We start from the raw sequence: 23,568 nt of genomic DNA, 5'->3' as shown, positions 1-23,568 counted from the left end.
CGTGCCAGGCTACCCCCGGGGAACTGGCGACCCCAGTTCCTACACCCTGTGTGTTGCATCTTAAGGTACGTGGACTCAAAGTGTCGCATTTTAAGATCTAAAGAGAACTAAGCTAATTATACCATTTTAAGTACAGTATTGTGGATTTTTTGTCGTTTGTGATCTTGTGTTAAATCTATATAAAAGATACTTATTTTTAATATGCAACTTGTGTGGTGTCCATCTGTAGTGTTGTTACTTGATTACTGTATGTGTTCACAAATGCTTTGCACACTGCCTCTGAAATAAGCCTGTCTGCTCGTGCCAAGCTACCAAGAGGTTGAGCAGGGGTTATTTTAGGAGTGTACCCCCTTACCCTGACTAGAGGCAAGGGTCCCTATTTGTCACAAGTACCTACCTGTGCCAACCAGAGCCCCCCAAATCTAATAGGAAGCATAAACTTTTTCTACACAGCATGCTCATCTTGGCAGCTGCCAGTAAACATAGTTCATAAAGGAAATGTGATTGAGTGAAGGGATTGGGTGAAACTCTGCTACAGCTAAAGGGCGAACTACCTCAGATGGGAGGAGGAGAACTTAGAAGAAATTTTATAATAGTTCAAGAAGTCCTTATAGCCCTAGTTGATGATCATACTTGAGCGCACTATTTAAGTACTCAAAAGCTTTTAGAATATAATATGATAAGACATATGTTATAATAAGGCAGGTAGGTTGATAACCCATTTGGCCCAGGGAGTGAAAAGAAAAACCGGAACATATGGAGCATAAAGACCGAGGAGGGGGTAAAGTGGATGACCTGGAAATCACAAATGCAATTACAACATAATACATTGCTCTATATGAATTTAGGCTTCCAAGTGATGAGGACAACATGCACGGCTGCCTCTAAGAGATGTCAATTGAATATCTTCAAAAGTAACAACACACATGCTCAGTATGTTTTTAGAAGCACAAGCTGATGGTATTCGTTTAACCAAAAGTGAAGTGAACAACGATGATCCCCATACAAAAGCCACAAGAGCTCTTCATCTCTTAAATGCCAATATCACTGCTAAATAAAAAGTTGAGGGTAAGTTGATCCATCCAAGGAGGTTTGACCCCAGGAGACCTTTCAATATCCGGAGTAATCGTCTGGGGAAGTATTTGTCACGGCTACTGTTTATTCTGGCGTTGAAGCCGCTTTTACAAAGCATTCGTGCTCTCACCGCCTGTAAGGGACTAACGCGTGGTAGTACGTCCCACACGGTCTCGGCGTATGCGGATGATCTAATTCTTTATGTCAGGGACATGGATGTGGATCCTCACCCAATGCCCTCTATTTTTGCGTCTTTTCAGGGTCTATCTGGTCTGGCCATTAATGCTACCAAGTTGTTTGCTTATTTCTTTGATAGCGCTGGTAGGGCCGGGCGTTACAAGTTTGGCTCCTGGACCTGCCAAGTAGCACCTGATACATTTAAATATCTTGGAATACAAATTTATCGTAACACCAAAGACCTTCTGGGTGGCGACCTCATGCGAGCGATCACCGCTCACAAATTCAATTCTGGATCTCATTGCCCCTCTCAGTGGTGGGTAGGGTGGCCATTACAAAAATGGTGCTGCTACCGAGGCTCCTTTACTATTTTACCAACTTGCCGATACTTGTCCCCGCGCGGATTTTTTAAATATTGAATTCTATGGTGCCAGATCTAATATTGGGCACAGGGCGGAGACGTGTTAGCCTAGTGAAACTACAGCTCATCACGGCACGAGGGGGGGATGGGAGTGCCGGATTTACGTGCATATTGCTATGCAAGCCAGCTGCAATGGCTGGCAAATTGGCTGGTAGGACATGATTTGCAGAAGCTGGTTATGTCATGGGAATGGGACAAGGGGGTCATCCACAGGCTCCTATTACTGCAGACTATCTACTGCAGTCAATGCCCCATTTGTTGAAACTAGCTATCGCTTACTGGCGGAGTGCAGTGAGGTACACTGGTCAGAGGACCCCATATGCCTCCACTATTCCGCTACTGGGTATCCCTACACGCTCGGGACTGACACCTGTCCGCACGCAGCGAGCATGGGCTGGAGAGTAATTACTACGGTTGGGGATTTCCTTGCTGAGGGTGTATTAATGCCACATGAAACTTTTGTACGAGTACATGGCGCCCCTGACACGCAGTTCCTCCTCTATGCACATATATCCAGATACATACGCACCACATGGGCACCCGCGGGTACTGAACCAGCCACGAATGCATTACTTACTATGCAATACCTAATGGGAAATGGGGCACGACTGACGAGTTGGCAAACCCACGGAATTTGCACTGAGAAAGTAGTCTCCTTACAGCAGCTGCGTGATAAGTGGGAGAGAGACATAGGCCTTACATTTACAGACAAGGAATGGGACACTATACTGGGGTACCCAAAGAAGGTCTCTCGAAATCCTAAGTTCAAATTTCTCCAACTGATGTTACTGCATAGAGCTTACCTGACCCCGCACAGACTCAATCAATCAATCAAGGCATTTATAGAGCGCACTACTTACCCGTAGGGTCTCAAGGCGCTTGGGGGGGGGGGTGCCGTTACTGCTCGAACAGCCAGGTCTTGAGCTTCTTCCTGAAGGAGAGGTGGTCTTGGGTCAGGCGCAGGTCGGTCGGGAGGGAGTTCCAGGTCTTGGCGGCCAGGTAGGAGAAGGATCTTCCTCCTGTTGTCGCTCTTCGGATGCGGGGGACGGCGGCGAGGGCGTGGCTGGCTGATCGGAGGTGGCGTTTGGGAGCGTAGAAGTTGATTCGGTTGTTGAGGTAGCTCGGGCCTTGATCGTGTAGGGCTTTGTGTGCGTGGGTGAGGAGACGGAAGGTGATTCTTTTGTTGACGGGGAGCCAATGCAGGTCTCTCAGGTGTCCGGAGATGTGGCTGTTTCGTGGGATGTCGAGGATGAGTCTGGCTGAGACCGAGTGCTATGTTTCCGGGAGCGGACAATGCCTGCCCGCGGTGCCGCGCCCCCGACGTGGGGTTGGTACATATGCTATGGGCTTGCCCTAGACTAGGACACTACTGGGCGAAGATCTGTAAAATACTGACGAATATAGCCCCAATGCGCCAGAACGACACGTTGGAATACTGCATACTGGGACTGGGGCCCAGTGACAAGAAGGGGGGCTCTGCTCGCTGTTTTGCGAATCTTTTGAGTTGCTTACTGAAGAATAGTTTCTTTTAAGTCTGCAGAGTGTAATAAGGAGTGAGCTTCAATGCTGTGCTATAATAAAAAAGAAAGGGTGTCCACCAAAATGAATATGCCTTACCCAAGGAAGAGAAACAAGGTTTGCAGCGTAAGAACAAAGTGACAGATAGGGGGGGTAAGGCTCAAGTCTGTACCTGATGATCTGATTTGTGAAGGGCCTAGTTGCAGAGAAGGAGTCCTACAAAGATAAATTGTTTGACAATAGGCAGCCGTTGAAGGAATTTGAGATGGATTAGAAATCGGAGAAGCAAAAGGGAAGACTTAACTAAGGCGAGTAACGGCAATCTATGTAATCTGGAGACAATGAGACAAATAGAAGGGAAGTCCCAGGTAAAGCGAGTTCCCGTAATTGTACCGGGATAAGATGAGGATTCAATATCGGAGTTACTCGAAATAGTAGAAGGAAGGGATATTCTGGAATATGTGGAGGTATAAAAAGCAAGTGAGTGCAACGTGGCCAACATAATTGGAAAAAGTCAAAAGAAAGCCCACGTTTTTAGCTGATGTAACAGGGACTAGAGAAGGGTGGAGAAAGGAGGGCCACCAAGACAATAACCAGATGGAAGAATTTATGGCCATAATGAGGGCCTCCCTTTTGGTTTTAGAGCAGTTGTTATTCATCCGGTTTGCAACAGCTGGCACATAGGAGCAGAATTTGTCCTTGTGTAAATGATGTGATCACGGATGGAGAAACTGATTTGACTGTCATCCGCAAATAACATGAGCTAGAAATGGAAGGACCATATTAAGGCTACAAGACGAGTAATATAATGCGAAAGAGGGTAGAGCTAAAGGGTGATCCATGAAGAACTCTGCAGATTATTGGAATGGAGGAGGAGTGAAAAGGTGAAAGATGAACTGCTTCAGTTCTGTTAGGAAGAAAAGAAGGGAGCCAACAGCAGAGAAGGGAGTAGTTAGAATTTAATGCAAACTATATCAAAAGCTGCAGAGATGCCTAAGAAGATCAGGACGGCAGAAACACCCCGTTTTAAAATTATTTTGAATATTGTCAGATACAGCTAATTTACAGTTTGTGTCTTCAGAGGATCTGATATCTACTTGACCATTGTCGAGCAACCTTTTGCTCTCCTTCAAGAGATTAGGCTATAAAATTATTTTTCAAGTCCTTGGTGGCTGAAGAAATATGGGATGACAATTGCAGTGAATGAGAGGATCGGGGGAGATTTCATAAGTATAGGAATAAATTGTGTGTGTTTCCACATATCTGAAACACTGTTCGAAGCAAGAAAAGTATCACAAAGGAAGCACAGAGCTGACAACATCAGTGGCCAGGGCAAACACTCAGGGGCCATTACCCTTAATTAGGCATAGGCGGATTTTACGGATTCACAATCCGCGGATTTGCGAATTTGCGGATTTGCGGATTCACAAAATCCGTGGATTTTGCGAATCCGCTGATTTGCGGATTTTGTGGTGGGGGGGGGGTCTTCTGTGCGAGTTCATGTGCCTCTTGTGTGTATTAAAGGTCAGAGAAAGATCAGTTCAGCAGATGAAGAGAAAGAAGCTCCTGGTCACAGGAACAGCACGGGTATTGCGCTCGTGAAAGTCAAGGATGCAAAGGCCTCTATCCAGCATCACAGCTGATTTTCCACGGTAGATTTGGGAAGAAAGCAGACCTGTGCCCAGCCTACTCATGTAACTATTTTACAATGGCACCAGCAAGCTGCCAGCGCCGTTGTAAAATAGTTACAAAGTTAGCTTGCACAGGAAGCACTTAGATAAAATAAAGCAGCACCTGCTTCGTTTTATCTAGTGGTTCCTGTGCAAGCTAACTTTGTAACTATTTTACAACAGCGCTGGCAGCTTGCTGGCACCATTGTAAAATAGTTACATGAGTGGGGGTTCAACTTTTGAAGCCGTTACGTCCGTGGATTTTTTTTTGCGGATTTTGCGGGAAATCCGCAAAATTCGCGGATTGCGGATTTCCCAAAAATCCGCAAAATTCGCGGGCGTAACGGATTTCCCACTCATGCCTACCCTTAATTAAGAGCAAAAAAATAATTAAAAATAGTATACAGGGAAAGATTAGCAAAATGAGATTGAACACAAGAATTAGTTGGAATTATAGGCGAAATGAGCGAGAAGGCAGAAATCTAGGAGGAGTAAAATAAGGATAGTCTTAATGTTTGGAAGAGGGTATCAAATGCAGAGCAAAGCTCCAGTAATGAGGGAGGCAAAGTGCTTCAAGCTAATGATCTCAAGCTTTTTCAACAACACAGTCAGAGGTCTTGGTTGGCCTGGCCAGTTGGAGGAGTGTATATCTTTTTGTCATCTATGTGTGGAAGAACCTGATGTCACCAAACTCAGATTACTTCTATTAATTTCAAACCAAAAATCAACACAGCAAGGCACATCCAACTTCATAGTACAAATCTTCCCCAAAGTATGACCATCTCCTAAACTTTGTCCACTAGGCTAGTTCCCCAAACCCAGAATGTTAGAAACCATAAGAGCCAACTAGGGAGAAGCAGTAATCTAACCAGTACCAACATAGTCTCGGAATCTATTTCCTTGTTGCCTTTTGCAGATTATGGGTTTCAGCATTTGGAGACATATCCAGCAAAACAGCATCAGGTTTATGTCAGAGAATTTGGTAAGCTCTTAGATCATTTTGGATTCAATGTGGAACACTAGCATGGCTCGTGCGGTCACTGATTTTACGGACTAACTCATGTAAAATGATTGCACTTCAAAAGATGATATATGCTGTCCAAAATACTGCTTACAAGATAGAAGAGCAAGTCTATTGCTCTGGGAGGCAGTACACCATGCATCTGAATGACCACACTACCAAGTAATGTGTACCGCAGTGGAATGCCCTTTCTGATATTTTATAATTATTAGTGAATGATGATTTACGCCACTGGAGGAAGACTCTCTGAATATAGAAAGACTTCCCATTGGTGGTAAGGGATTTCTGTGTGCACTATGTGAAGAGCTCTTTACGCAGACTATCCAAGGCAACAGCAACAATACTTTGACTATAGTGAAAGGCACCGAGGTACATTAATAGAGAGGGAGTGTTTACAAAAAAAACTCTACTGTGATTGAGTGCACTATTGTAGGATGTGCGTTTTCTTAATGGCTCCAGACATGGGACAAAGTTGAGATCTCAATGCTGTGTGACATCTGGGGTTACCAGTTGTACTGGCATTTGAACACTTGCATTGAAAGCATGACTTGGCACCAACCAAATTACCAATACCTTTAACTTTACACATGTCATCAAGAAATATGTGAGGCTTACTTTTGATACGCCAGATTCTTCGCCCCTGGTACATATATATGTAGATGCAACAATGAGATCAAAGGCTGTCTCCCTGATGTATAGACCACTACCACCTCACACACTTTGGAAAACCTTAAACCTAGGTAGGAGTCCTACTTGGGTGCTTTGGTTAACCCTGACTGGGATGAATCCATGGGGTGTCCTAAAGACATGGCCAATAGACATGGATTTAGATAGGTACAATATAAGCTTTGGAAGACTTTAACCTGGCTTCTGCCGAAGAACCTCAGCAATGACTCTTGGTGCATGGCCAGTACAAAGTTCTTGGTCCTAGTGTCCATTTCAAAGAGGTTCCTCGACATTAACAGATTCTGCCTGACAGTCTCTTTGCCCAAGCTGAACATGAACTTGTACTCTTCCTGACCATAGTCCAGGAGCACGAGGTGAACTAGTCAAACTTGTATCAGAGATGGAGCCTGTGGATGCACACAGACTTTAGCATTTACCTAGAGAAAGATTCAGCTAGAGAAATCACTGGAGTGGAATATTCTGTTACAATATTTCTCCAGACACTTGGCCTCCAAGTCCATATGGGAAGACGTTGCTTTACCCTTCAAGGATGCTCCAGCCACCATGACCAGATGGGCTGGGGCATTACTAGACACAGAGAATGGACTCTACTGAGGCCCAGGAATTGCTATATGACAATGTAGCAGGGAGGCGGGAAGGGATACGGACGATACCACACTAAAAGACTGGCGGTATACTGCCATACCTTCCACCTCCTCTCGGTCACCACATCAGGACACCTGGGAATCGGAGTCTGAAGAGTGGTGGAATCAGCAGGTTATGAAAACCGAGGGATGTTCCATTTACGGGACCGGCTGCATCGAAGAAAGCACTTCCCCCTGTGACGTGCTCTTATGTAGAATAGACAGCCTCGAGGAAACAGGTACGCCCCTCGATGACTCGCGGACCAGGGGATTGGTCAAAAAGCAGGAAGAAGAAGGAGTAGGTTGTCCCGGCACCTCGGAGGAGGAGAAGAGAGGAGAGCGATTCGAGAGCGTGGAAAACGGAGGAGGACGGAGTACGGAGCTTGCGGATGAGAAGAAGACGACAGGAGCTGTGCCAGAAGGCCAACGATACCGCGCAGCGCCCAGCCACACTCACGGAGGAGTGTGGCTCACTCAGGTGCGTGACCGTGTGTCGGGCTGGTTGCGGAGGTGGGGAGCCGCAGTGTAAAAAGTGTACATATCGTTTCCAGCCTACCCTCCCTTTTCTTCCCTACCTCCGCTTACCTCCTTCTCCTCCACGAATACCCTTCACCTGTCTTGCACATTCTAGTACCACTCTGTAGAAAGTAGTACATGATCACCGGTGTCCTCACTCCCCCTGGTTTCCCCTTGAGAGAACGCAACTATCGAGCGCCACACTAAGAGTCTTCTCTCTCTCCCACATGTGGCGCTGGAACCCAACCAGGGAAGAAGACCGGGTCTCTTCAGAGAGAGAAGAGAGACAGACGAGTCCCCGAAGACCCCGCGTCCTAGCTGCCACCTTGAACCCTGCCGCCCTAGCCCGAGAAAGACGAACACAAAGAAAGAAAAATACTTTTATTAAAATAAAGCCACAGTTACCCTGCTCTGGTCTACGTGTCCCTCCTTCTGAACCGTCACAGACAACTATGATACTGAAGGCACAGACAAAGACGTTTTGGAAATCTCCTGAGCCTACTTCAGATTTTGAAGCTCTACTGCCAAAGGCCACTAAGGCTGATGAAGCCACTAAGTCTTTGATCAACAACTTACTTATTTTTGGGACCTATCTTTCTGGTGGATACTCTATGTGACCAGAGATTCCTCATCATGGGAATATTTCCCAGGCGTCTGACTGGATCCAGAAACATTGAAAGCAGTACTCGTGTGCCGTAAGGGGACATCATGCAGCCTCACACTTACATAATTTGGCTCCAGAAATGACGAGCGAAGCCACATATAAGCACCACCCATGCACGCTGATGTTAGTTGCTTTCTAGGCTGTTCGCGCCCTCAGACGCAGATCTCATTAGTAAATAGGCATGACCAGTGTGCAGATCTCTCAATTTGAGACCTTTTTAGACGTGGAAAGAGTCCAGTGCAAAGAACAGGGAAGATATTCGTTATTAAGAGTATTCTCCCGAAAGATTGCTAACAAAGGTTAAGTGACTTGTTCTGCTGATCGATACTTATAACCACATATTTCTCAGCTTTTCAATAAATACAATAGCAGTACCTTCCAAGGTGGTGGATCGGTGAACTGGATCATCCCAAAAGGGGACCGAGCAGGCAAAATACTCCTCTCTACTGATTTCACTGTCGAAGCACTAGTGCTTCATGAACATGTATACCAAAGCCCACATAGCAGCCTGACAGATGTTTAGGGCAAGTACTCCTGGTGCGAACACAGTAGTAGCAGCTTTGGCTGTTGTGAAATGAGTCTGCAAGCTTTCTGGGGTCTGCTTTATCAACAGTGTGAAACAAATCTTTATGCTGAGAACAATCCATCAAGAAAAGGTCCATTTCTGCATTGCTGTGTCCTTCTTTACTCTTACTAGGAGCTCATCGACCACTCGATGTCCCTTAGTACAATCAATATGAAATCTTAGTGCACTTTTAGGATCCAAATACAGGAGTTTCCCTTCCTCATTAGAGTGATGAGGTGGAGCAAAGAATTTTGTATGGGTAATAGCCTACCAGACATCAAAAAGAGGGCCCATTTTCAGTAGTAAGGAAGCACGGGTCCTCAACACAAACTTATCTGGCAAAAAAGTGTTACAAGGTGGGTTGACAGAAAGAGTTTGCAGCTCGCTTAAATGTCTAGCTGATGCTATGGTGATGAAAAAGACGGCCTTCAAAGTATGAAGTCTCAAAGGATAATTGTAAAGTGGTTAAAAAGGTATGCACATCAAAAAAAGTGAGGGCGAAGCTAAAGTCTAACTGAGGCATTACAAAGGGTTTTGAATTGGTTGTTGCTGGTGGGGGCCACAAGCACTTATTTTTGGGGACCAGCGTTTATTTTTTCTCATGAGACATGTGCAGGAGAGGGAAAACATACTAAACTGAAGGACAGAGGAAGTGAAGTGCGGAAAACCCGTTGCAAAGGGAGAAAGCAGGAACCTGCAAGAGTGCAATAAATGGTCAGGGAGTGTCTGAAAGTGGATTAAAAGGGCACAAGGTGGATGTAGGACTACGTAGCACTCAGGGGCGGCTGGTGACATTTGAAAGTGGTGAGGTGTAAATACTGCACTGTGGCGAGAGAACGAGCCCAAACCACTTATGGGGGGTTCCGGGGGTCTACCCAGAGAAAATTTAGAAAAAAAAAAAGAGTGGGCAGATGTTGCATTCTCAAGCAAATTTGAGAAAGAAAATAGGTGGCTTGGTGAACACATCTCTGGAAGTAGCCAGACAAGTCTCTTTGCACTTGCACAGATGAACAAGTTACTTACCTTCGGTAACGATATATCTGTAAGAAACATTAGTTAGTGTTAGATTCCTTACCTTAGAATATCCCCAGGCGTCAGTCTGGATCCGGAAACTTTTGCGTAGCAGTACCCCTGCGCGTCGGTAGGCGTCGTCTGCAGGCGTCCCCTGCGGCTCCGCGTCCGTCGTCGGCGTCGTGCGCCGTGATGGCGTTCCTCCTGCAGAAGTGTCAAGTGGTCCCCCGACACACGGTGGTTCTGCGGTGGCATGGCTGGAGGAGTGGTCTCGAGGGGAGGGAGTAGCCCCTTCGGACGAGTTGCAGCACCCACCTGTCCGACGTAATTGTGCGCCAGTGAGCGTGGTGATGGCGAACCCTGCCACCCACTGGCGTCACATGGGGCCGAAAGCACGGACTAGGAGGATTTGGAGGCAGATGCTGCGGGGGGAGGTGTGGCCTGACCCCGCCGTTGACCCCGACCGCCGCCACGGCGGTTTCCACGGCCGCCACCGCGTTGAAAGGATTGTTGCGGCGCGTGGCTGGCAGCACATGTGGGGATGCCCCTTCCTTGGCCACGAAAGGAGCGAAACGAACCCGTTTGCTGGCGCTGGGTCAAGAGACCCAAGGACTTGGCCGTGACCCTGGAGTCCTTGAAGCGTTCCAGCGCGTGGTCCGCCTTGTCACCAAACAGGCGACAGCTATCGAACGGCATGTCCATCAAGGCATTCTGGACATCTGCCGAAAAGTTGGCGGATCTCAGCCAGGCGTGGCGACGAATCGCCACCGTCGTGGACATCGCTCTGCCTCTGGCCACGTTCCGATCAACAGGCGAACCTGAAGCGGGCCCGGACCACGTGCCCAACAGAACGTCTGACAAGGCTTCGTTAAACGGCAGCAGTGGCTCCTGTGGGCATGACTGCGGTTTGAAGACCTCAGTGAGGATGTTAGCCTCACGACCGCGACGGGGAGCTCAAGGTGTAAGGCCTTGGCAGCCTTCATCAGCACCACTGAATATGCAGCTCCCTCCTCCGACGCCACGGAAGGAGGAGAGACAAAGCCAGGGTTAGGAGAGTCGTCCAGACCACTGGCATCCCCCAAATCACCTGTCCAGTCCGGGTCATACTGGCACTCATGTGACAGAGGGTCCTCAGACCCCTCCCAACCTTCCCCATACTCTTCATCATCTCCATATTCGGAGTCAACGATGTAGACCGGCTCCTCGGGGTTCACAGGCCCCATCGGCGTCGAGCCCGGCGTCGATCGACGTCGGTCCGACTCCGCGTCTGGATTCGGGGAGGGTATGGGGACGGCGCCGGCCGAAGCCGGCACAGGAGAACCGGCGCCGCGCGGGGACGGCGTCGGGGTTAACCCCGATGGAATCGGCGCCGGACCGGCCGGTAGGCCAGCCGGCGTCGACCCCGAAGGCCCTTGCGGCGCCGGGGTCAGAGCCGTCGGCGGCACCGGGGCCGGAGCACCCGATGGCGTCGAGCCAGGGACACCCGATCCGCTAGGGCCCCCAGACGGTAGCACTGGGCCCGAAGGCGCCGTAGGCCCCGTCGGAGAACTGAGCGCCCTCATGGCCATGAGGAACGCCTCAATCTCCTCAGGCGTCGCACCGTGCCCAGGGACCGGAGGGTATGGGGCAGGCCGCGCCGGCGACTCTCGCGGAGCCGCGGGGTTGGGGTCACCCGAACCCCCGGCCGCGTCGGGGGGAGTCGGGGGTACGATGACGACGCCCCGACTTTTTGTGTTTCTTACCTGAAGAGCCCGACCAATGGTGATGACTTCCGGAGCGCTCGGCGCGGCTCCGCGACCGCTCCCTCGAACGCTCCCTGGACCTCCGGCCGGACCGGGACCGGGACCGCTCCCGACGCGGGCCGACACCCGGAGCTCAAGCAGCTTGCGGGACCGCTCCCGTCTAGCCTTGTTAGTGAGAGCCCGGCAGTCCACGCAGGTGTCCACGTCGTGGTCGGGGCCCAGGTACCGGAGACAGAGTCGGTGATGGTCCGACATTGTGCGGTCACAACCGTCACAATGCTTGAAACCGGGCATCCTACCAGGCACCAAAAAGAGATTAGAAGTTTAACAAAAGTTGGTCAAAAGACCGGAGTACTGCTCTTCGGATCTGCGCTTACTGGTGCGAAAAAAAAAGAAGAACTGACGCCAGCGCGCGGAGGCGGCGTCTATATACTCCAGAGACGTCATCACGGCGCACGACGCCGACGACGGACGCGGAGCCGCAGGGGACGCCTGCAGACGACGCCTACCGACGCGCAGGGGTACTGCTACGCAAAAGTTTCCGGATCCAGACTGACGCCTGGGGATATTCTAAGGTAAGGAATCTAACACTAACTTGTTTCTTTCAGATACATCACTCTCCCTGCATTGACATAGGTACAGTCACCCTGCACTCATAGACCTATTATTCACCCTTCTCTGACAGATCAGTAAGCCAGCATTCACCCATCCACATCACTCACCCTGGACTCACACAGGCACACTGCTCACCCTGGACTCACACAGGCACATTGCTCACCCTGGACTCACACAGGCACATCACTCAACCTGGACTCACACAGGCACATCGCTCAACCTGGACTCACACAGGCACATCGCTCAACCTGGACTCACACAAGCACATCGTTCACCCTGGACTCTCACAGGCACATCGCTCAACCTGGACTCACACAGGCACATCGCTCACCCTGGACTCACACGGGCACATCGCTCACCCTGGACTCTCACAGGCACATCGCTCACCCTGGACTCACACGGGCACATCGCTCACCCTGGACTCACAGGCACATCGCTCACCCTGGACTCACACGGGCACATCGCTCACCCTGGACTCACACTGGCACATCGCTCACCCTGGACTCACACAGGCACATCGCTCACCCTGGACTCACACAGGCACATCGCTCAACCTGGACTCACACAGGCACATCGCTCAACCTGGACTCACACAAGCACATCGCTCACCCTGGACTCTCACAGGCACATCGCTCACCCTGGACTCACACGGGCACATCGCTCACCCTGGACTCACACGGGCACATCGCTCACCCTGGACTCTCACAGGCACATCGCTCACCCTGGACTCACACGTGCACATCGCTCACTCTGGACTCTCACAGGCACATCGCTCACCCTGGACTCACACGGGCAGATCGCTCAACCTGCACTCACACAGACATCACTCACCCTGGACTCACACAGGCACATCGCTCACCCTGGACTCATACAGGCACATCACACATATAATTTAGTCTATGTGAGGCGTAATTGACAAGCAGCACAAAAGCCTTCCAGCATCTTAAATTGGAAACACGGTTTCCTAAGACAGATCAAATTGTAGAGCTTTGGAAAATTGCACAGAATAAAACGACGCAATATAAAGTGCACATCTTCTGCATTCTGGAGTACCGGAGAACGCCTCCCAAATCACTTACATCTATTTAAATTTAGTTTCATCATTTCAAAAACCAGTCCATCTCTGGCCCTCGTTTTCCTTTTCCCTGCTAAGTTTGTATGAAAAACATCAAACTAAACGCAATTTTTTCCAATCGTGTTTCACTTTTCAAAATAAATACTGACCTTGCTTCAGTGATCATTTATTAAAATATGTTATCTTTCCTATGTGAGGTAAAAAGCTTATGCATCCAAAATGTTTCACAGCACATGTTTTCCTGCTCGGAAAGACAGATAATGGACTGTCCTAGTCTGATTATCAAAGCTTTTTCCGAGACTAGAATCTTACTCCTGTCTCCTGCCTTTCATGTGAATTACATCTGAGCGTTAGAGCCCGATTCACAAATCCGTCTTCCGGTAGTGAGCACTATTCCTCCTGAAATTGTATGGGCTTCACACGGATAATGAAGTGGGCCTAAATATAAAGCCATTTAGCAGCACTATTCTGATCGGGCCGCACACTTCTTAAAAACCATCGCACACACATTAGTTTTCAAAACTGCACTTTAACGACAGATGGCCACCAAATTTCAGATTTTCTGTTGCATGTCGTTCTCGAAATAGGAACAACAATGCGATATGCGTCAGAACTCAACATGACATTGATAGTAATGGCCTTATTTGTGTTTCCAGCTGCAGTAAACAGTTCACAAACTTTGAAAGCGCTTTTAAACTAAATCTCTCTTAAACCTGTTCCTTTAATCTATGAAATCCCAGCAGCAAGATTCACACTTGTATACGTGCATTTCATTTTTAAATAAACAGCGGTGACTCGTGATTTCCAATAAGTTCCTAGATGTGCACTCTGAATGGGGCGGCCTTCGTATCCAAGTTAAACAGCCGACAGAGCCAAAGGTGGACTCTACGACTACAAAACAGGCAAAGTTATTACACAGAGTGCTTTGAGGGGCAACAGACAGTGTACTTGCAAAGTGTACTTGGTGTGTACCAGTCCAGAATTATTCCGGCACATAAAAATATGGTACTAGCCTATCGGCTCCTGCTCTCTGAAAGAGACTAAATGACCAACACTTCGTTCCAAATGTACATAGCACTTCTGAGCAGAACTTGGAGCACCGGCACTCATTCTCGTACAAGTTAAGCACTGAAAATAGCTCATCACAAGTGGTGATTTAAATAACAGTATTGTCAGGTGCCGCACCAATTGTATAATCTTCCCAAGCGACATGTATACACTGATTTAGTGGAGGGACGCCTCGCTGCTAAGATGGCATCAACGGTCTCAAGTGGCAGCCCAAGGGTGGTCAACTGCTGCTGCTGCTCAGTCTCCAAGTATGGAGATGCAGATTGCACATGCCCAGGTGCAGCATCCTGCCCTGCTGCTGCGACAGAAGATTATCCCAAAATGATAGCTCGCTCAGGAGACAGGCCTGAAGAAAACTAAATTTTGAACAAAAGTATTCCATGCTGATTGACAGAAAAAAATATGCCCCTGTGATGAAGTAAGTGCACAAACGCATCTGCATTTCCTTTTTATTTGTAAATATTACTTAAAATTTATAACATGGTTTTTAATCCCTCTTTTTAAAAAATATAGACCAATTACCATGGGGGAATCTTATCAATTACTGGTCTCCCTGGATAATGAGGAAATAATTTGTCGCACTAGCACTTTCTTGAGGACCTCAGCCCGTGCACGAAAAAAGATGGACAATCCTGGACCACTCTCTAATAACTGGAAATGTTGTCTTGCCTGATTTAAATTTGTATGCTTGTATTATGTAATATTTTATTGCTTTTTGTGTGTGCTTTTATGAATTCATGGAATTCGAATAAAGATTCCTGAACTGAACTGACAGAAAAAAATAGTATATACATTTGAGAGGAACTCAGGAAGGCAGGATTAATTAAGGGAGTTTCTGCACTCGGGGTAGACACCCATCTCGGGAAGAAAAGAAACCAGATGAGGACAGGGCCTCGATGCTCCCACTGGATGCCCCAACAGCAAACATCTGGCGTGAGCATGAGTGCCACCTTCACTCACAGACAGGTTGTGCCAAAGTGTACCAGAGTATACAGGTGCTTGGCGAGAGGAAGGCAGTAATTCCTGGATGGAGTGAGGACGAGAAGATTACACACTGGCTCACTGCACCTTGGCTGACTCCACAGAAGCGCCTGTCCATCACCAGTGCAAGTAAATTCGAATGAGGACACAAGGCCCCGGGAGCACCTTTGGGTTAGTTCAAACAATAAAAAACGGTGGTGGTGAAATTAAAAGGTATCTACACCATGCTGGGTAACAGTTCAAAGGAAATTTCACTTATTGTGCACTATTATTACTGTAATGGGTGTGCAGACTGCACTTAAGTCCCTTCTCTCACCGCCCTTAATTTTACAAATGACTGCTTATGTTGGAATTTGTATTTATTTATTGACTTTTACAACTAACGCCCTAGCATATAAAAAGCTGAAAATCAGAAAGATGGACATATTTTCTAAATTGCACTTAGGGCACAAATGAAAACATTAACGGTCAGAAGCAACATTTATTTATTCATTTAAAAACAGCGTGGAGCAATGTCTTAACAGTAATTAATAATGAAATCTCCTGATCTTATTAAAGAGCAGTGTAATATTACACAATACGACATCCGAGTTTAATGCACTGCAGTGAAGAGGAGGTTTGTTGGTGAATGTGCAAATTGCTTTTGTGTTATGTGGAATAGGTCACTCCAAAAATGGAGGGCTGGGAAGGAAACAGCACAGTTATGGAAAGTTGTCACAAAAGCTACTTACTCAAGATTGTTCTGCAGATAGTAGAGCACCCCGAGTTCATTGAGTGTTCGAGCATTGTCAGGTGAGTCTTTCCCCAGTGTAAGCTCTTCCAGCTGAAGGGCGCGTCGACGAAGAAGAGTAAATCCATACTAAAGCATAAGAAGGAGCAACAATCATAGAGTCAGTGTTTAGTGACGTGAGAGTACTTTTTCTCTAAAACCGATTTTACTTAATGAATCAAAAGAGACCAGATGCCATGAAATATGTTTCAGTCCAAAATAATTTGTATCCCTCTCTACTACCATCACCCGCATCTTCTTGAATTTTTTTCACTTAATTCAAGCAAGACACAATCAAAGTTCGATCATTTGATTCTATGAAGAGCTACATTTATTAGTGAATATTTTCATGGGTGATGTACTCTGCAGTACTGGGCTATAGGCCAGTGGTGGCTGTCGGGTACCAAGGGTGTTCGGGTGGGTGGCACAGGAAAAAAAAAATACACTTACCTTCCTGCGCGACAAGACGTTCTCGAACAGTCTTCTGTGTTTGAGGCAGGCTCCAACGCGGGACCCAGCGAACTCCTCCAAACCAATCCTGGTGCTGCTCTCACCAGCATCAGAGAAGCACCATGATTGGAGTGAGTGGGCTCTTTCAGCACTCTTAAGAGCACTAGAGGCCTGTGCTTTCTCCAACTCAGATGTCTTAGACAGCGGAGCTAGTAAGGTTTAAAATGCGCATGCCTGGCTAGCCGTCGCAAGACGGCCAGCCAAAGAGACATGCCGATTTTTAACTTAAGCACACAGCATCCTGCTTCCACTCAGCAGCAATCGCCCCGCCCCGACACTCAGTTCAGAATGAATTGGTTGCTGAAAAATAAAATGGTAATAAATAAACTTTACTACCTTTTTATTTTCAGGCTCTGGCTTGGGCTTTTCTTTGTGGGGCACTGCTCCACCACCCAAATGGAGGAGCCGCCCCTGCAATAGGCAATGGTTAGTGAAGAAGCTGGAATGGCCATGATCATAAACCAGTACTGGCATTATCATTCATCAAACCTCTCAGTTTAAACAAACACATCTCCTATCCTCCAACGCCGGACACCTTCCATTTGAAACCTTGTGCACTCCCTTGCTCAAATGAACAGGACCCTAGTGTACATCAGTTGCAACATTAGGAATCCCTGAAGTGGGGAGATGAGCTTGATAAAAGAAACCATCTAAAACATCCTGCTCCCTTCCCCAAAAGCACCACCATCTCCTCAGCTCAGCTCACTGAATAACACCTCATAATGTGTAAATAGTAGAACAAAGGAGACAGCAATTAACAATTGTGCACATGCAACAATCAATATATGTTATAATTGGTGCACTGTATTGATCTGTGAGTGGGTGTGTGAGTGCCTGTGTGGATCTGTGAGTGGGTAATTGAGCTAACTAACTTATACCCCTGCAATGCACTGCTTATGACCTCACATATTACATCACTCATGACATGGTCAGTGACAACACCGATGACATCTCAAATGACATCACTGATGCTATAATCCACAGAGCCATTCACAGAACACTCACACCCCTACACAACCACTCATGCACCTACTCACATACCCTCACAATCACTCACATACCCTTTCACAGACCCATACAAGTACTCACACAACCACTCACTCATCCATGGAGCCACTCATACAGCCTCTCACTCACTCATACAGCCACTCACTCTGGTTTTTTTCAGTGAATATATATTCCCTACGGACTGTTGTCAGTAGGCAGTTATAGTTATGACCTAGTTTCCATAGGAAGAGTGTGTTTTGTTTTGCTATTAACTATGGCATCTTTTGATAAATCCTCACTTTTCAAACCTAGTTTGCCAGTCACTTCAGCCGCTGTCTGAAAGGTTCAGCTGATCCGTCAAGCAGGGATGAGAAAAATGGGGAGTCTTAAAACACGATTTTTCCATGCAATTTCCCATAGGGATTTTAGACACAATCATAGCCAGAACCGCTAAATGGAATTATACCAAATTTGGCAGAAACTAGACCTTGGTCCAGAAAGTGTGCTTTTCGTAATTTGGTGTAAATCCATGAAGTAGTTCTGGAGCTATTAAATTAAAAAGATTTATGTGTATCTAGAGACACTGACCCACTGACCCACCATGAATCAACCATGGCAGATCTGTGGAGCCACACACCATCAGCAATGCAATAGTAGGTTGCAATCTGAGAGGAAGGTTGCGGCCACCATTTGGTGCATTGAGACTCTGTTCCTAGGGGAAAAATACAATTTTAAAGTGAAAGAAGGGGTTAGGGTAAGGGTAAGGGCATCCTGACCCCATGGGGCTGATGGAGGAGTCTGTGAGGGACCCCTCTTTGGCATGACATTGTCCAAAAATGTTATTTTTAAAATGCAAGGGTCTGGGTATCCACTGTGGCACTCAGTGTGACTGCGTGTGTGCCCCGCTGCAGATCCGTAGATCCAGACCCCAATTAAAAGAAAACATAAAGCAGTTAGATAGCTGTAGAGGAGATTGGTCCTGGTTCACCTCCTTGACCATCACCTACCAAGCCGGACATTGGGCAGAGTTCACCTTGTCTCCCCGCTGTGTCTCAACTCCCTCTCTGGCTTGTTTCTATGCCCTCCCCCCACCTTCTTCTTTTACTTCTATCCTTGTAGCCTATACATCAATTGTAAACTGTTTTTCCCGAATGTTGAGACCTGAGTAACATGGCTAATGCCCGATGGAGTTGCTAGACAACTAATGAGGAGATTGGCGCGGATTTCCCCTCAACCACCACCTACCCACCCGGACATTGGACACAGTTCTTCCTCGTCTCCCTGCTATGGCTCCTTCCTCCCCTCCTTTCCTATAAATTCTCTCAACCTTGTTGTTTGTTTACTGTACATTATTACGTTATTGCAACTGATGCAATTTGTAACGCAATGCTCCTCTGTTATAGCGCTCTGATACCTACGGGTCTAGCCAGCGCTTAATAATAATTTTGACGTACCTTCTAATGCAACGTTCCCCTGGTTAAGTGCTCTGATACCTCCAGGTCTAGATAGTTCTATATAACCATCGCAAATCAAAAACTAAAACCTTTTTTTCCTGAATGCTGAGACCTGAGCAACATGGCTGATGACCGGTGGAGCTGCTTGACAGCTAATGAGGAGATTGGCCCAGGTTTCCCCCTTGACCGCCAACTACCCAGACAGACATTGGGGATAGTTCTTCCTCGTCTCCCCGCTATTACTCCTTCCTTCCCTCCCTCTTACGAAGTATTGAATCATTGTTTATGTGCACTGTACCTTACTATTCCCTTGTATCGGATGTAACTTGTAACACAACGATCCTAAATGTAAAGCACTCCGATTCCCTCTTGGGTCAAGTTTGCGCTATATAAAACTTTATAAATAAATAAATATACACCCACTCACAGACCCACATACCTACTCAAACACATTCACTCACTCATACACCCATACAGCCACTCACACACCCACTCATAGACCAACATAGCCACTCACACACCCGTGCAGCCACTCAGACCTACAAAACTACTCACAGACATACAAAACCACTCACACACCCACTCACAGGCCCACACATCCATATGGCCACTTGCACACCCACTCACAGTCCCACATAACCACTCCCAGATCCACACAGCCACTCACACACCAACTCACACACCCATACAGCCACTAACACACCCACTCACATACCTACAAAACCACTCACACAGCCAAACACCCACACACCCATTCACACATCCACTCACAGACCCACAAAATCACTCACACACCTACTCACATACTCACACATGCACTCACATCCCCACTCACACAAACACACCTGTACAGCCACTCATAGACCTAAACACACACCCACTCAGATGCACACAGTGACACACACCCACACAGCAACTCAGACCCACTCACACACTCACAGAACAACATAACCATTCACACATCCACTTACACACTGACACCCACTCAAACACCCAAAAAACCACACACACCCATACACTCACACACCCATTCCCACACACACACACCCACATACACACTCACACACCCATACAGCTACTCATAGACCCACTCACAAACACACCTACACCTACTCCCACATCCACTTACATACCCACACAGCCATTCACACACCCATATACTCGCTCACACACCCAAATGCAGGCAGTGATACACTTATAGAAATTGCAATAGCACAGGTTTGTATTAAATGTGTTGTTCTTTTAGTATTGATTGTAAGCTTTTGGTTGGCAACAGATCCATAAAATGAATAAAAAATAAATGAAAGACGTTCTGCATTACATTTATAGAAAGGCTTCATAAGTTTGAAAACTTGGCTCTATCAGCTCTTAGGTTTTGTGTCCTTATTGCCCGTTTTACTCTTTTTCTCCACTTCAGCCTTCCCTTTTATGTAGTGGTTCCTAGCATGGAGACACACCAGCGGGTGTAACCAGGCACTTTATACATGGTTTATTATTATTAAGTTACCTTAATTTGTGGTTTTAAAATATATATTAAGAATGAATGAGTGAATAAAATGTATTTATAAACTTGTGAAAATGTATATTAGCAAATTGAACTCATTGGTCAAATTATAGTACAATTTATATTTAAAAACCTATGAAATCCACAACAAAACCAAAGGTTACATTATAGTTAGGAAATAGCATTTAAAAAGTAAAAATTTGCTCAAACAAACAAAAAAACAAAAACGTTACAGGGATGTAATAGTTATGTTCAGATTTTACACACACAAATTCAGTAGTCATAGCTACCTGAACTAACTAGAGCTTATGCCCCTGGAATGCCCTGTTTATGACCTCACATATTACATCATTCATGACAGTGTCAGTCATTCATGACATGGTCAGTGACATCACTAATTGAATCTCAAATGATATCACTGATAATATAATCCAGCAAAGTAATCTTCAACATACTTCATAAAGTACCATTTAGAATCTTTAAACTAAGAAAAGGAGACCGGTGAGAGACGTACAGCCGAGAGCTCATTGTGACCTTACAAACTACTTCGCTCACTTATCACCCAGGCGAGACTTCTCAACAGATAGTCCTGTCTTTTCTAAACACTTATGACGAAAGTAAGAAGTCTAACCATAGAGGCTAGTATATCGCAAACCACAATGACACCATTTGTCACCCTGGAAAGAGGATTTAGTGCAGACGGTAGATTTACACTAACCATTACAACACACACCCAGTAGAGAGCTCTTAATAGACAAGTTGCTGTGTCATAAACCACAGGTAAAATTACTCTTCATCCTAGGGAAAAATGTCAGCAGAGAGGTCAATCTGTTGCAAATCACTACTACACTCAGCCATCACCCTAGAGAGATGTCTTAATGAAAAGATTAATTTATTGCAAACTACTACTAAACTCATTGTTAAACCTGGCCCTTTTTGAAGATTTACCCCCAAACATTTTGCCTCCTGTTTATCTGACTCTGTTTCAGTTGGCTGTAGGACTCTGGGCACTTTACCACTGCTGATCAGTACTTGCTATGCTCTCAGTGTAAATTGTGATTATGATTGGTTATCCGTGATTGACATATTTGATTTACTGGTAAAGTCCCTAGTAAAGTGAACTGAGTGTGCCAGGGCCTGTAAATCAAATGCTACTAGTGGGCTTGCAGCACTGGTTATCCCACCCACATGAATAGCCCTGTAAATGTGCCTCAGACCTGCCACTGCAGTGTCTGGGCGCACAGTTTTAAGCTGCCATGTCGACCTGGTAAGTGCACCTACTTGCCAACCCTTTTCTTACATGTTAGACTTCCCTAAGGTAGCCCTAGGGTACCCCCAGGGGCAGGTGCAGTGCATTTTAAAGGTAGGACATGTACTGCTGTGTTTTACATGTCCCGTTAGTTAAATACTGTGTATTTTGTTTTTCACTATTGAAAGGCTGTCTGGCCCCTAGGTTAACACTGGAACTGCCTTGTAACATCTTACAGGTGTATTTTTCCATTGGGACAAGATATAGAAATGGAGTTTAGGCTCTCTAAACTCAGAATTGAATAATACCTTTTAGTGAAGGTGATTTTTAAATTGTGTGTTTGAAAATGCCACTTTTAGAAAGTGGGCATTTTCTTGCTTTACCATTCTGTATGTCTCTACATGTTTGTGTATTCACCGTCTGGTTTTGGAGTGACAGGAGCTGGGGATATGCATTTACTCTAGACAGTCACAAGGGGGGGGGGTTTGAGGTGTGTCCTGCCTTTCCAGGGTGACTCATAGACAGGCTGAATAGACCTTTCTGCATTTGGAGTGATCGGAGAAGTTTTCACTAGCACCTGAATAGGCTGGGTCTCCTTTGCACAATGTTGTCTCCATCCCCTGTGGTCAAAGTGGACAAGGGAGGATAGAACTGGTTTGTACTGAGCTCAGGGGTTCTAAAACAAAGACTACAATGAGAAAATGGCACATAGGTAATGGGCTTCAGATCACTTCTGGAAACAAGAGGACCCTGCCAAGAAGAAGAGCTGAAGAGCTGTGCGAGGAGCGATTCCTTTTATGTGTGAGGGGTGGGTTGGCCTGCAGTTGCTGCTACTGTCTGTGGGCGGAGGAAATGGACTGTCTCTTTTTGGCATACCGTGGTATCCTGCTTAAGAAGCTCTTAAAGGGCATTTGTGTTCTTCACTCCTGTTGGAAGTCTTAGGGAAATCAAATACTTCAAAAGATCCTTGCTGAATCAGAAGGAACCTGCCTGGTGGAAGAGCTGTAGACCTGAGTGAGTACTGCACTGCCCCTAGGTGTGTGTGGAGTGGTATGGCCTGCAGTTGCTGCTTCTGTCTGCGCAGAACAAAGACTGGACTGTCCTTTCTACTTTAAAAAAGAAGGAAGCGCATGGTGAGCGCTTGGTTTTTCATTTCTCCAGCCCGGGATGATTTCCCTCTCATTCTGAGAAGACTCTGAAGGATAGAGGTGGGTTGCCCTGAAGTCAGCTTGTGGGGCCCCTGCCTGTTTCTCACCGCAAGGGAGGAGTGAAGTTGCCCTGTGCAAAGCCCCCCGGTCGAGCGCTGCTGTTTCCCAGGAACCCCGGCCCCACCAGCATCTGTGCACTGCACAGCGTATGAATGTGGACACCCTCCCGGGGTCGCAGACATCGCAGCATGGAGCTGCCAAACTTTCAGTGCTCTTGGGAGTGTGTGGAACCCCAGCTCGTCTTTCTGCATTGCAAGCCCCATCCTCGAGGCCTGCCAACAGCTGTGAAAGGGAAAGGTCACACAGGGGAGGAGCCTTCACAGAGCCTCTCAGCGCAACCTGTTGTCGGCGTGTGTCTGGGGCAATGCCGGAGGGTACTCTAGGGCCGAAGGAAAGTACGACCCCACGAAGGTCCTTCCCATGCCAGGGGGTCCTCGAGGCATCTTTGTTCTTTGTGGG

The 23,568-nt window shown here is 46.9% G+C and overlaps 1 protein-coding gene across 1 annotated transcript in view; it reads right to left on the bottom strand.

Moving 5' to 3' along the window:
• Positions 1 to 23,568, bottom strand: part of LOC147672881 (nephrocystin-3-like) — a gene marked incomplete at its 5' end in the record, with an annotated part of 106,806 nt that overhangs the window by 39,044 nt on the left and 44,194 nt on the right. Inside the window, one exon of the mRNA XM_086947953.1 lies at positions 16,160 to 16,287. Coding sequence (XP_086804079.1) covers positions 16,160 to 16,287 — 128 coding nt within the window. The remainder of the gene's footprint in view (positions 1 to 16,159; positions 16,288 to 23,568) is intronic.

The sequence above is a fragment of the Lissotriton vulgaris genome, unplaced genomic scaffold, assembly GCF_964263255.1.
Source record: "Lissotriton vulgaris unplaced genomic scaffold, aLisVul1.2 SCAFFOLD_5496, whole genome shotgun sequence".
NCBI classification, from domain to species: domain Eukaryota; kingdom Metazoa; phylum Chordata; class Amphibia; order Caudata; family Salamandridae; genus Lissotriton; species Lissotriton vulgaris.
The sequence above is the reverse complement of the archived record's forward strand: the minus strand, read 5'-3'. Positions and strand labels throughout refer to the sequence as shown.